The 12,502-nt window shown below is 47.6% G+C and overlaps 1 protein-coding gene and 1 long non-coding RNA gene across 7 annotated transcripts in view; one reads left to right on the forward strand and one right to left on the reverse strand.

The window, feature by feature from the left end:
* Window positions 1-12,502, reverse strand: part of IL1RAP (interleukin 1 receptor accessory protein) — a 45,769-nt gene that overhangs the window by 30,782 nt on the left and 2,485 nt on the right. For 2 of the 6 annotated variants that reach the window (XM_067002163.1, XM_067002164.1), the window contains exon 1: window positions 1,406-1,428. The exons of 1 other annotated variant lie outside the window; for it this stretch is intronic. In XM_067002163.1, the coding sequence (XP_066858264.1) occupies window positions 1,406-1,407 (2 nt within the window). In that variant the 5' untranslated portion in view covers window positions 1,408-1,428. Of the gene's footprint in view, window positions 1-1,405; window positions 1,431-6,639; window positions 6,769-6,897; window positions 7,012-12,502 lie in introns of those variants that run through there. 3 more of the 6 variants (XM_048076699.2, XM_048076700.2, XM_048076695.2) reach the window with 3 other exon arrangements.
* LOC125184395 (uncharacterized) lies at window positions 7,772-12,022 on the forward strand. The gene is made up of 3 exons (XR_007168352.2): window positions 7,772-7,871; window positions 8,345-8,422; window positions 11,285-12,022. It is a non-coding gene; the product is annotated as an uncharacterized lncRNA (long non-coding RNA).

Consider the following 12,502-nt stretch of genomic DNA (forward strand, 5'->3'; position numbering starts at 1 on the left):
CTGTTCCATCAGAGTGCGCTGCAAGGGCAGGGAGAGAAGCCGCAGGGTTCCCTTCGACACGTCCCTCAGAAGCCTCTCCATAATACACACATTATGCTGAAGGTCTTCAGGCACAAGCGGAGAGCGGCTAAGATTGCACAGATTGCAGGTATTAACAAGAATGGGATGCGTGAACGTCCTGAAATCCAGCAGCAGATATTTAATCCTTCTTTTTCAATGCTTGGATTTGAAATGCCTTTAGAAAATGCTTTCCCTACATCGGGCTCATCTCTAAGAAACAAAGGGAATCTGGAGCAAGCCTGCTCTTCCCCGCACAGCCCACACACTTGGCTGCCCTGGAAGCCAGGAGCCCTTCAGAAACCTGCGGGCAGCTGCTCAGTTTTATTCCCTGAGGTCCAGCTGAGGCAGCTGGTCATCCCCTACCTCTGTCACCCAAATTGACAGGGCAGCCACTACCCAAACCCTCCGCTATGACCATCTATAACCACCTCTAATGCCCCACAGGAAGTCTCCATGGGGAAGAAACATGATTAAGTACATCCGCCCTTTGGAAATGATCAAGAACAGTTGAAACATCTTTGCACCATCAGCTTGATGAGAAAGAACCAGTGTGTTGCACCTTCGGCAGGAATTTAAGTGCTTCTGGGGATTCAGATGCTGGAACAGAGGGCATAAAAACAGCAAGGGATCATTTCCATAATAAAGATTCCTCACAACTCCCTCTCCATTTGCCATTAGATAAGTGCACAGCATGTCCTAATTCACCCTTATTTTCCACTGATTCTCTCCTGTGTTTTGAACAGATCAGACTGAATTCAGTCCTGACCAGGCAAACAGGAGCAACTACTGACTTTGGATGAGTTTCTCTCCTTTACAGCAAGGCCATTCATGTGGCCCAAGGCCAAAATAAACTACTACATTTCGCTCAGTGATACATAAACTCTGCAGTGAGCTAATATTTACATCCATTAACTGCTTGTAAGAACACACTCCTTTCAGCGGTCTCAGAGGCACTAGTTCTCTGTTCCCATGAGCAAGGTATCCAGGATTCTTAGGTCCTGCCTACTAGGATGGAAATTCTCATTTCTTTTTCTACCTAGCTATGAAGTCAGAAGCCCTGCACAGCTTGATTTACCTCTGGTTCATTCCAGGCTCTCCAGAGATTTTATCAGTGGAGACAGACAGACACAGAGCTTGTCAGATTACAGCAATTTCTCCATTACTGGAATGGGAATCATTTCGCCTCAGCCCTGGCTGCTCTGACACTTTATGAAATCCACAGGGCACTGAACCACGGGCTGGCTGAGGAGAGCAGACACAACCTCCTCCATGGCCTGACCACCCTAGCATTTAAAAGCTGAAAGACACCCCCCCAATACTGCTAGAACTGTGATGCTTTACTTACATGGCTCAAAAAGCTGCGACGTACTCCAAAGAGAAAGGTGTTCACAGAACAGTCCTGCGGTTACGCAGTGTGGTCATTTATCCCCAGAAGCACAACGTGATTCTGCCCATGACATCAGGAAAAGAGCATTGCACCCACTTTCATGCAGACAGAAAAGATGGGTTTTGTAATGCTGTAAGAACATAATGCCACAGCGCTAAAACCCACCCGCTCTTACCAGGAACAGAAGGATTTTTCCTCAGCCTTTTCCAGCAACCTGCTTCTTTGTTTCGTGACACCGGAAAGCATGTTGTAATTTTACCAGTACGTGACAGCTGCAGCAGTGACTGGGTAACTTCTTGCACAATTTGGCATCACTGCCTGCAAGACCAGCACCGCTGGCTGCAACCGAGGAGCCAGAGGTCAAGGAGTGCAAACCCTAAACTGCACTGGTGGGTCTCACCCAGCTGCATTCACCCAAAGAGGTCACGGACCTCACCTCCAGCACACAGGCAAATTGCACAAAAAGCAAACCCTAATGGGAGCCAGGAATAAATCAGTGAGCAGAGGAGCATACCAGCTCAGAAATCACACAGCAGCTAGATAGCAGGTAATCAGAGCAGCCAGAAGAAGGCTGGAGAGCTCAGATACATCCTCAGCACTCCAGGAACTTCTCATGAGACCAATATACTCTGAAGTGTTCTTAATGCCTCCATAAATTAACATGTTAATAATAATTCATAGAGCAGTTGGGGAAAACAATTCATCACCACCGTTAAGAATTCTATTAAGGAATTTATTTTCGTTTCTGAGTGCTTTCTTCTTCAAACTTTCACATTCCACTTACTGGGCAAGAAAGAAAAGAGCAGGGGGAGCATGGTCACGGTGGGGTCTCCTGTTCTCAAAACCAGGGTGGTGGAGAGGGTTGGGTTTGTAATTGATACTCACTAAAATCAGACAATGTCACCAAAACACGTGGTATTTTCATATAAAACATATTTTGTTAAAACACCTTTCCCAAACAGACCTAAGTGAGGGATTGTTCACTATTGCCTTTAGCAGCATGGACCCCACAAAGCCTCTTGCATTTTCCCAACAACTGTAAAAACAAAGACGCATATCAAAAAATTAATGAAGAGAGCTGTTCTCAAAGTAGCTACTGTACACTTATTCTTAAAGACAACCATGCTAATTCTAAAGAACAATGCCACATTTTAAGAAACTGCCTTTGTCCCTTCTAACTACAGGCACCTAGAGAGATCTGACAGCCTTTTTCCTTTTCTCTGAAGTCACACTACTGTATGCAGAACAAAAGCACCCTTCAAAGCGTCATCACTAAGTACTCTGGCTGAAAGGGCATTTAAAATAAAACAGTTGTTGGGAAGAGGGGAAAAAAATAAAACTGCTCTGGTCACTTGAATGGTGTTACATATTTTTCATTATGTAATTCTGTCCCAAGCCCCCCTGAGTCAAAGGGATTTGAGAGTACAGGACTGGCTCTAAGAAGAGGGATGCTGACATAGGAAAACAAAGGAAGACAAACTAAAAACAAGAGTAGGCCAGCTTCAGAGTTGCTTTGCTTCTAAACTAAATAGGTTTGGGGCTCTTCGGGGCACCAGTAAGGGAACAAACTTCTGGGCTGATGCTGCCAGGGCTTCAAAGCACGCATCAGCAAGAGAGTCCCACTCCCTTTACTGGCAGGCAAGTTGGCTGTGCAGTGCTGTGCTGCATAGCGGGGCCAGCATGCAGGAGAGGGGCAGGGCTCCTCTGCTCCCATGTCACCATGGGCACATGAGCCCAGGGTCCCTGCATCCTCACACAGCGCTGGAGAAGGCTGCTCGATGCATTTACTGTGTTTCTTACGTGTACAATCAAAGCAAATTTAGAGAACCTAAAAGGCAGACAAAGGGTAGGCTGCAAAGGCAGCTGCAGACAAGTAATGGAAAGAGAAAAACACTGAGTGGGAAAAGGCTTTTCAGCCCTCCAGGGAACATTTTTGCTTTTCAGTACGTTTACGACCAAGTCAGACAATAGGGGGGATTATTGCAGCATAAACCTTAGTGCCACTTAGCTGGGACTTGCACAGCTGATGCTGCCCCTGCCTCTCCTCCCAAGGCCATTGGGGTGCTGAGCAGCACCAGCCTCTGCTATAGAGTCAGGGTTTCCACTCTCGTTCCTGCCCAAAGCAAAGCCACTCCTGCAGCGAGTTTGCCAGCCCTTTAGAAAGCCCTCCCAAGCAATGTAGCATTACACTGAAGCCCCTGGAGACATGAGTTGAAGGACAGATGACAGGGTTTGAACGTCCAGCCTTCGCTCTCCAGGATGAAGCAGCACATTCATCAACACTAAACCAGCAGTGGTTTGATAACGACCACCACAAGCAGCCGAGCACATTTTCCCTGCTCTCTGACAAGCCTTGTCACATCACTTCAAACACAGGCCCACTGACCAACAAAGGGTCCCAAACACTCTCCTTCAAAAAAATATTTGCATCTCTCCTAAGTGCAGGGAGCCCATTTTGCAGCAGCTCCATGAGCCAGGCACATTTTGGCAGGCTGTGCCCCATCCCTCAGTCAGGGACAAGCACGAGAGCAGCAAGCGTGACCCAGTCAGCACATCTAGGGTGACGCATCCAGTGCGGAGACCGCGAGACCAACATGGAAATCCCACTTCTGCCACAAGCTTTGCATATTACCCGTGGTTGTCCCTGTAGCCCTTGCACCCCCCAGTTTTCCCATCCACAGAAACTCACCAGGCAATTACACACCTGACAGCAGATCAGGCTGAAAGCATTTCCTTCTGAAGCGTTTCCATTACAAAGGCAATATATGTCATCAAAAACAAAGGAAACAGATTTGGGCAGACAAACTTCCTCTACCAGCTAAAATCACAGCAACTATCAAACACTTGCTTTTGCAGAGAGGGGAAGCAAAGGAAACTAGTGGGAGTCAGATGGAAAGCTGCCCTGGTGAGACAGCTCCCCTGCTGCTAGCACAAAACATCTTCTGTCTTCTCTGGCCAGAGCTGGTCTCCGTTACACCAGCGCTGGAAGCACTGGGAGCTACAGCACTCACACTCAGCTTTACACCCAGGTCTACTGAGCAACTACTCCCCACCCAACCAAAAATAATAATAATGAAACAAGCCAATGAAACCTGACCTGGAAGCGATCTTCTTGGTCAGTAGCTCAACAAGCTCCTTGCCAGCTCCCAATCACGACACCAGGCTAGCAGGGCTGCAGCCTGCTAGGCACTTGCATCCCATGCCACGCCTGAGATCCCAAGGGAAAGCTGGGCCCACGGGAGCCCTCACAGGGGTCCCACACACCTGCCTCTGGTGCTTGGCAGCCGACCCAAGGGAAAGCTGGAGCTCGCTGCCCTGCCCAAAGCCAGCCTGCCTACACAAAGGGTGTCAGAGCAGGAGGAAGGATGGATTTCATTTCCTCCTGCACGTCACCCTAAAGCCCTGCTGTCCTGAAAGGACACGATCCTTTCATCACCTTGGTTTTAAGGACATCCTTTGAGGCAAGACATATTGACCTCAAGAAACGTTTTTTCTTCCGCTTTTTTTGACAGTAAACGTACCACCCTGTGGATGAATGAGACACACAGGTGCATCACCCTAGTGGTCACACAGGGAAGTGGGGACAGAACAACTCCCAGGCTATTTCTGCTTCAACGCAGCAAAGCAAACTGCAGCAGCGAGGTGCCCGTCGAAGGCTGGCCAAAAGCTCCAGCGAGCAGAGAGCAGCCTTGAGCTCAGAGGAAAGTGGGAAGAGGTTCCCTGACAGCAAGTCATTTCTGGGAGCTTTCTGGTGGTGCAAGGTTTGGTCCCGCCAATGCTCATCTGCTTGGGTCACACAGGTGACTTCCAAGCAGGAAATTTGTGATATATTATTGACATTCAGATAGCATCTCCTGGAGTCCTTTCAGCTCAAAATATTTAAAGCTAATAAGCAGAATTCAGAGGAAGGGGCCATTTACACACACACAAAGGAAAAAGGGAAAATGACCCAGACAGGCAGAGAGGAGAACAGAGGTCTTGAAGATACATCTGGAGAAAGCCAGCATTGCCGCTTTTCCTTTTCAGTTTTTGTGGGGTCCTCCCAGGGCTTGGCAAAGCAGAAGTGCTACAGATCCTACACCCTGCTCTGCTGGAGCCCAGGGTGCCACTGATTATACTCCAGCAGCTACTTAGCAGGCAGAGCACGTTGCATTTCATACATTTAAAATAAACTAGTTCAATAATCCAGCATCTCTCAGAAATGTATGCACACCTGGACAGGACAAATAAACAGCTGTGACTGTTACAGAGAGATCTGTGGAGTGGGCTGAAGAGGGACAGGCTGAGCCATGGCTATGAAATCAAACGGCACAGATTACTAATGCATACATGCTGGCCACCAAGCAGTTCAAACACCAACCTACAAGAGCACTTCTGTGCTCAGGCAAAAGGTATCCAGCCAAGATTTTCTATTTTTTAAGTCTGAATAGCCAGGGAATGAAAAGCTTCCAACAGAGCTTCAAAGAGAGCTGAGACCTTCCGCGAAGCCAGACAATGCTTCTATTTTGGATGGCGATGTTATAGTGAAAGAAGAGCTCCAAGAAACACCCGTGTGCTGCCCCAGCAGAAAATAAACTGACAAACTAATCTTTGCACAGGAAAAATAAAAATAAAAAAAATCTGCAACCAATGTGGCCTGGGGAAATTTAAGGAATCCAGAAAGAGATTCCTTCCTCTCTTCAAGAGCACTGGTGAGCTCCTGTGGAATATCTGCAGACATCTGAAAATGAGTATTTAGTTTATATATTGTTCCCCTTAACCTTTTTAATAGCTTTTAGATGTAGGCAATGCCACTGCCTTCCCTGAGAGGTTATTCCATGCTCCATGTGGATACAGCAGCACATCCACGCTGCACAATAGAGCACCCAGCAGCTCACCCAGCTTGCTCAGCCCAAGGCTCTAAACCCAGAACGCGATGCAGACCCAGGCAGGTCTCTCAGCTGGGCTTACCGTCTTTCACAGGAGCAGCTTGGGGCTCTCAGACCCAGAGCAGCTTTCCCAACAGCATCTCCCTCTAAGAACAGCAAGTGCTTGGCACCAAATGCCAGGGAACAGCAGTGTCTTTGCACAGCCCACCCGTCACAACAGGGACTGCACAAGCTCTGCTAAGCACTAGCTGTAATAAGCACTCAACATCAAAAAAAAAAAAAGCCACTCTCTTTAAGTTCAAGCATTTACTGCCAGGTACATACCTGCTCTTTCACTTTGCCTCCTTCCCTTTATACCCCTAGGTGCTTGCAGACCACGTTCCCAGGATAGGTACTCAGCTCCAGCCTCTTTCCCATTTTGTTTCCCACAGCAGGCAAAAAACCCCAAGCACCCAGCACCCTGAGGTACAACACAAAGTCTCACTTCCCCTTCTAAGCAACCTTCTTACTATACACTTACCACAACCTGCCCCCCCCCCCCAACGCAGACTGCAACATTTCCAACACTACAGACAGGCTTACCCACGCTGCTGCTAAGGGGTGAAGAGCTGGTCTCTAACTCTACCTACAGCATAAGGAAAGATTTTCCTCAGGTGACTCCATTTATCTTGGGATGAGCAAGATATTCAAGGGTAAAAGCAAGCCAACTGAGCTTTTCATTCTCAAATTTGGGCCACACGGGGTTTCCGCACCTGGCACTTCTTTTAATCAGGTTAATTTAATCGCATTTAGCCTTATGATGGGCCGGTCCCCACAGAGAACTTGCTTGAGCTCTGTCTGTAACAACCCCAGCCTTCAAACCATCCAACCTTCAAACCATGGCACCCTGAATTTTCGAGTCCAGCAACCTCTTGCAAGGCTCTCCTGTCTGCTCTGTGACCCCAGCACCGACACGGTGGGAAGGCCGAGAGGGAGCTGCAGGCAGCAGTAAGCTGTGATTGTCATCAATATTAATTATTTGGGGAGAATATGATTGATCTCTCGAGGGCAATGAATTCATTTCTCCAGCTGAATGACAAACAAAAGGCAATATAAGCACTGCTGACATTTCTAAAGGAGCAGCGACACGAGGAAATACCACTACGTGTTAAAAACCCTGCTGCAAAGGGCTAAAACACTGAAAAGTCTCCAATACTGTCTTTTCTGAGCTCTCTTAATGCCAGGAAATGGGTACTTTAATATTCTCAAAGCTGCACTGATCCCTGCCCTGGGTTGGTCTGTCACCACAAGGAAGCAATTGCTGAGTGCCCTTGGAAAGCTGGGTTGAGCTTCCCCCTCACTCTTTGACACTTCTTGTCAACAACTACAAAGTCATCACACCTGGTAGGCAAGGAAAAAAGGCTCGTAGAGGGGAAATGCCCACCTGGGTAGCCACAGTCTAGGCCGTTCGATAGGACTGGCATGCCAGGCTGCTTCCAAGGTGCGGCTCTTCTGTGTGATGGAAGAAGAGGGCACCGCAAGCCTGGAGAAAAGCATTCCCTTCTCTGCAGCATCAGGTCAGGGTGCCTGTGTGTGCGCAGCCTCCCAGGGAGCCAGATTATCCAGAGTCTCCCTAAAGTCCCCACTGCAGTGCTAGACAGAACCAGGGAGGTGGTGAAAGAGAAATGCACTGAGGCTGTGACTGGTTTTGCTTGATGGAGGAGGAGGGAAGACAACCCATGGGGCCTCGGCTGTACTGGGCACAATTTGCTAGAGCGACACATTCTGGGATCGTGCAGCACGCCTGTGCTTGTTTGGAGAGGTTGCGTGCCCTACTAGCCCCTCACAGCCTGCCACCATTATCATGTTAGGTGGCAACACGTATCTCCTCCTCCCATTATCAGGATCCCCCTTGTAAACATGGGCTGGAAGGCAGTTGTACTTGGGGGTGGGGAGGGGTAGGCAGCTATATCTCAGCAGAACAAATCCAATTACTTGTATTAGAGTGAATTTGTACAGCCTTCTTGTTCAGAATAAGTATTTTCTACAGATCCTGGAGCTTTGAATCAACAAACTGCTGATCAACGTGCGTAGGTGGGGCCCTGGATGTTACCACAGTGGGATGGAGGTGAGGTTATTTTAATTCTGGTTTTTGGTGAAGTTTGCCTTTTTGCCATAAGGCTTGCTTGAGGAAAAAAGAAAAGGGACTAGAATTTTGGGCTCCCACCCCTGTGCTGTGCTCCTGTTAGTTCCTAATGCTGAAGTTTTTAAACAGTCCACTAATTTAGCATACCAATATGAGTATCTGGTTAATCTACATGAAAACTACAGAGCTATCCATCACCACATGTAGTGTATGAAAAGATGTAGTGCCTCCCTGATAATCAGGCACCAGACAGCGTACAAATGGCTGTCCTCTGAACTGAAGACATTAGTGGAGGCTCCTGAAATCTGTGCCTCCGTTTCCCTAGCCACATTTATAATGGCCTCTCCCCACCTCGCACCACAGCTGTGCATCTTAATGTCTCTAAAATGCTTAGAGATGCTGAGATGAAAGATGACATATGAGTGCAAAGTACAGATTAATTTCCCAGGCTCAGCAGCCACTGGAGCTGATGGGGATAAATGTACCACATACCCACCACAGAAAACTTGGGTTTGAGCCTGTCTTAAATAGTAAGTACTTAAGCAGCAGTTCCCTTGGAACAAGTCCTCTTTGGCTGGGCACTGGGAGCCCCAGCAGGCAGGAAACACAGAAATGCAATATATGACTATAAAAAATAAATGCGTTTCCAGAATAAAGCCTCAAACCTGTTTCTATAGAATTTGGTAGTGAGATTTCAACTCATTTCAGTAGGGGTACAACAGAGCTGTTCAGGTTTATCAGCCAATGTGTTAAGAACACAGCCAAACATAATTTGAAAAGCTATTTCCATTTCTGTTTGTTTTTTAAATGATTAAAAATCCAGTTTAAATATTGCAAGGAAAACTTGAAATTGAGCAAGATAAGTTCTGGCTTCCTTCCGAGTAGAAGGCAAACCCCAAAATGCTACTGCAGATCTAACAGATGGGAATTATTTTTCACTCTTTAAAAGTCTCATTCCTTTGCTCTGAGATTAACTGTAATTAGCTCATTATTTACATGTAGGACAAAAGGTAAAATATAAAGAAAGGCAATTGCGACCACAAATAACAGGCAGAAAAAGGCAAAAAATAAGTAAAAACTCCCTCTAAGAAGGAAGTGTCACGTCTTTCTCACCAAGCAACATAATTGTTATAAATATAGAGTTAAACAGCTCCACAGCATCCTGTCAGCACTAAGGATAAACATCTAGGTCACAGCTTTGCAAGCTTTTACACACAAGTTCACTGAATATATAAGAATCATTCCCTGAAGATCTGAAAATACCACATGAGTGGACAGGATCAGGCCTAAGAGAGACAAGATATTCCATTACACTTTTATGTCAGTAATGAAAGGGATTAAGCAAAACTGGGAGGAAGAAGAAAAAGGAAAAAAAACAGCATCTTTTCTAGTTAGAGTTCTAGATAGAGACAGAGGCATTAAAAGTTTGGTTTTTTTTTGTTTTTTTTTAAGTCCTCTTCTAATTCTGATAACACCTCTGCTTACTCAAGCTGAAGATAGTTCTATTCTAAATTATTTGTGCGAGGGTGTGATTCGCTGCCTCCCAGCTGCACCACTAAACTGTCCGTGGAGCTGCCTGCCAAGGCAATTACCCACCTCTTAGTGGGGTATCTCCAGGCAGAGCCCCAAGCTGACTGTGGTAAACAGTAAGGTTTGCCCAGCCGTGGTAAGCGAGATGTTAGTGGTAAAGAAGAGTAAAGGAGCTCGATGGCAGGCAGTCTCAAATAGCTCTGCACCAACTGGGCACCCTCCCGTGACAGCTTGGGGATCCCCACAGCTATGATGGATGTGGGGTGGGAGTGCGGGACCATGCAGTTCTCCTTCTCGGGCACCTACCAGCACCCGGAGAGAGCTGGGAAGAGCTGGTAGCTCTGGAAGACCCTGCTCCAGGTGGGATTTCCAGGGTAAAGGGTCTCTGCTCCCAGGAGAAGCCTCCTCTCAGCCCAGGACCCACAGCAATCTCTTACTATCTGCCCATGCTGCCCCACGCACAGCCTTTATGTTAGCAGCCCCTTTTTCTTAACACATGTAAATCTAAAAGGACTCTGTGAGAATCAATGTAAGGTTTTCCTATAAATATGGAGTGCAAGAAGCAGGAGGAAAGAAAGAAGGAAAGCAAGCAGGTCCACACGACACCAGGACCTTGTCTCTGCTCATCACAAAAGGTAAGGATGGGAATAATTCTCCCCAATTTACTGATAAACAAAAGTGAAGCTCTGGCTCCCTTACACTTTCCTATTCTTTTCCTAATGCTCTCTCAGACTTCTATCTTCAGCCAGTTATCCTTGCTGCAATTTTGTTAAAACTGTAATTGGATAATCTCCAAGACCCCAGGGAAACCCTTTGTCAGAGGAATTCCTGGGGAGGTAGCCCGTTTGATAAAACTGAGAGCTGATAAACGAACAAGGAGGTGACTGAAGAAACGATTCTTTGTTCGTAGCAGAAATCCTGTTTTACCAGCAACTATTAGTAAGGAACCCTATAACAAAATGTGTGCTCGTACATTCATGTTTCTGTATTTTATTTTCTATCAAATAAGACTCTAAATCTACAAATATCAGGATTTCTCTATGCTTCTCATTGGGAATTTGGACCTCAGCCTGTGCACTTACTACCCTTGACCTCAGAGATCCCAACAGTGTAGGCACCTCTGGAACTAATTTCCCCAAGTCCGTTTCCTTTTTGCACTCTGTGTACACGTGGCTCAGTCGCACGCAAAAGTCCCACATGTAATGAAACTTCAGTGAGAAACGTGAGATGAGTCTTCTGCTTTGCAAACACATTGGAGAGGAGGGAGGAGAAACCCTAAAACACCTCCCAGAACACGAAGCTCTTTTGTTCTAGTTTTACGGCGACCAAATCTCAGCCATCCGTTCTGCTGCCGGCGGAGCAGAACGAAGCGGTTACAAACAGCGCGGGGAAGGAAACCCACCGGCCCCTGAGCTACACCCAGCCCGCAGGGTTTCGTCGAGGAAGTCAGCTCAAGCGTGGCAAACACAGCTGCGGGCTCTGCTTTCTTCCTGCACCGCAGCTGGCCCACCCTGCACAGCCGGAGGGCCACCGGCTCTCACCTGCTGGGCACAGCGATGCTGGCTCTGCTCGTGGGGACACCAAAATCCGTCCGCTGTGGCAAGAGAGAGGCTGGGGAGGAAGGAGGAGAGCAGGCGACGTCTGAACTGCGAGCTCCGCTGTAGAAAGTGTTTCAGTTCCCAGATAACGTGGCGCTGTTCACAGATTTCAGCTTATATAGGCTTTTCCATATATCTATTTTTATTCCCAAAGCATTCCCTGTTGCTGTATGATGAAAAGAAGGATCGGACGGCGTGGATGCTGTCAGCTATCTGAACACGTTCACATCCTGGCTGTAATATTCCTAACTGTGCACCTTGCTGATGCTACCTGTGCTCTGAGAGACAAGCCAGGACGCTCCTTGGCCATGCTGCCAGCTGCAGTGGCCACCTCCACGGCAAGTTTTTGCAAGTCAGAGCCTTGCCGAAAAGGGAGGGCATTTGACAACAGTGGGGAACCCGGGACAGATGGGAAAAGACATATGAATCCTGTGCCTGCCAAAATAGCCAGCATAAAAATCCAAACATAATAAGTGAGAGGAAAGAAGAAATAATAATAATTTTTGAAAAAAGGGCATGGTTTTGCCTCTTATTCTGCAGGAGCAAAATGCTTCTTCTGGTGCTGGCATCTGGCACGTGCTGGCCTTGGAGGAACAGAGCTAGGACAAGCTCTCCCTCCACCTCCTCCTTCCCATACGCATATTTCTGAGCAAGACATTACAGCGCCAGGGCCAGTGAGGAGGCATTCCCCATCCCTCCACATTTCCAGGCATCATCTAACCTCCTGCCACGCTGCTCACCCACCCCCCTGAAGTCTCTCCCACCTACACGATCCTTCCAAGCTCATCAGGGTGGCCTGGCCCAGGGTATGAGCCTGCTCTAGCCCAGACCTGGCAGCACTCATCCCCGTTGCACACCAGCAGCACTCAGATGCACGATACCTGCACAGAGCCCCAAAGATCTGGAAGGAGAGAGCCCAGACATGTTCAGACAC

This window comes from Anser cygnoides, chromosome 9 (genome assembly GCF_040182565.1).
Source record: "Anser cygnoides isolate HZ-2024a breed goose chromosome 9, Taihu_goose_T2T_genome, whole genome shotgun sequence".
Classification (NCBI taxonomy): Eukaryota; Metazoa; Chordata; class Aves; order Anseriformes; family Anatidae; genus Anser; species Anser cygnoides.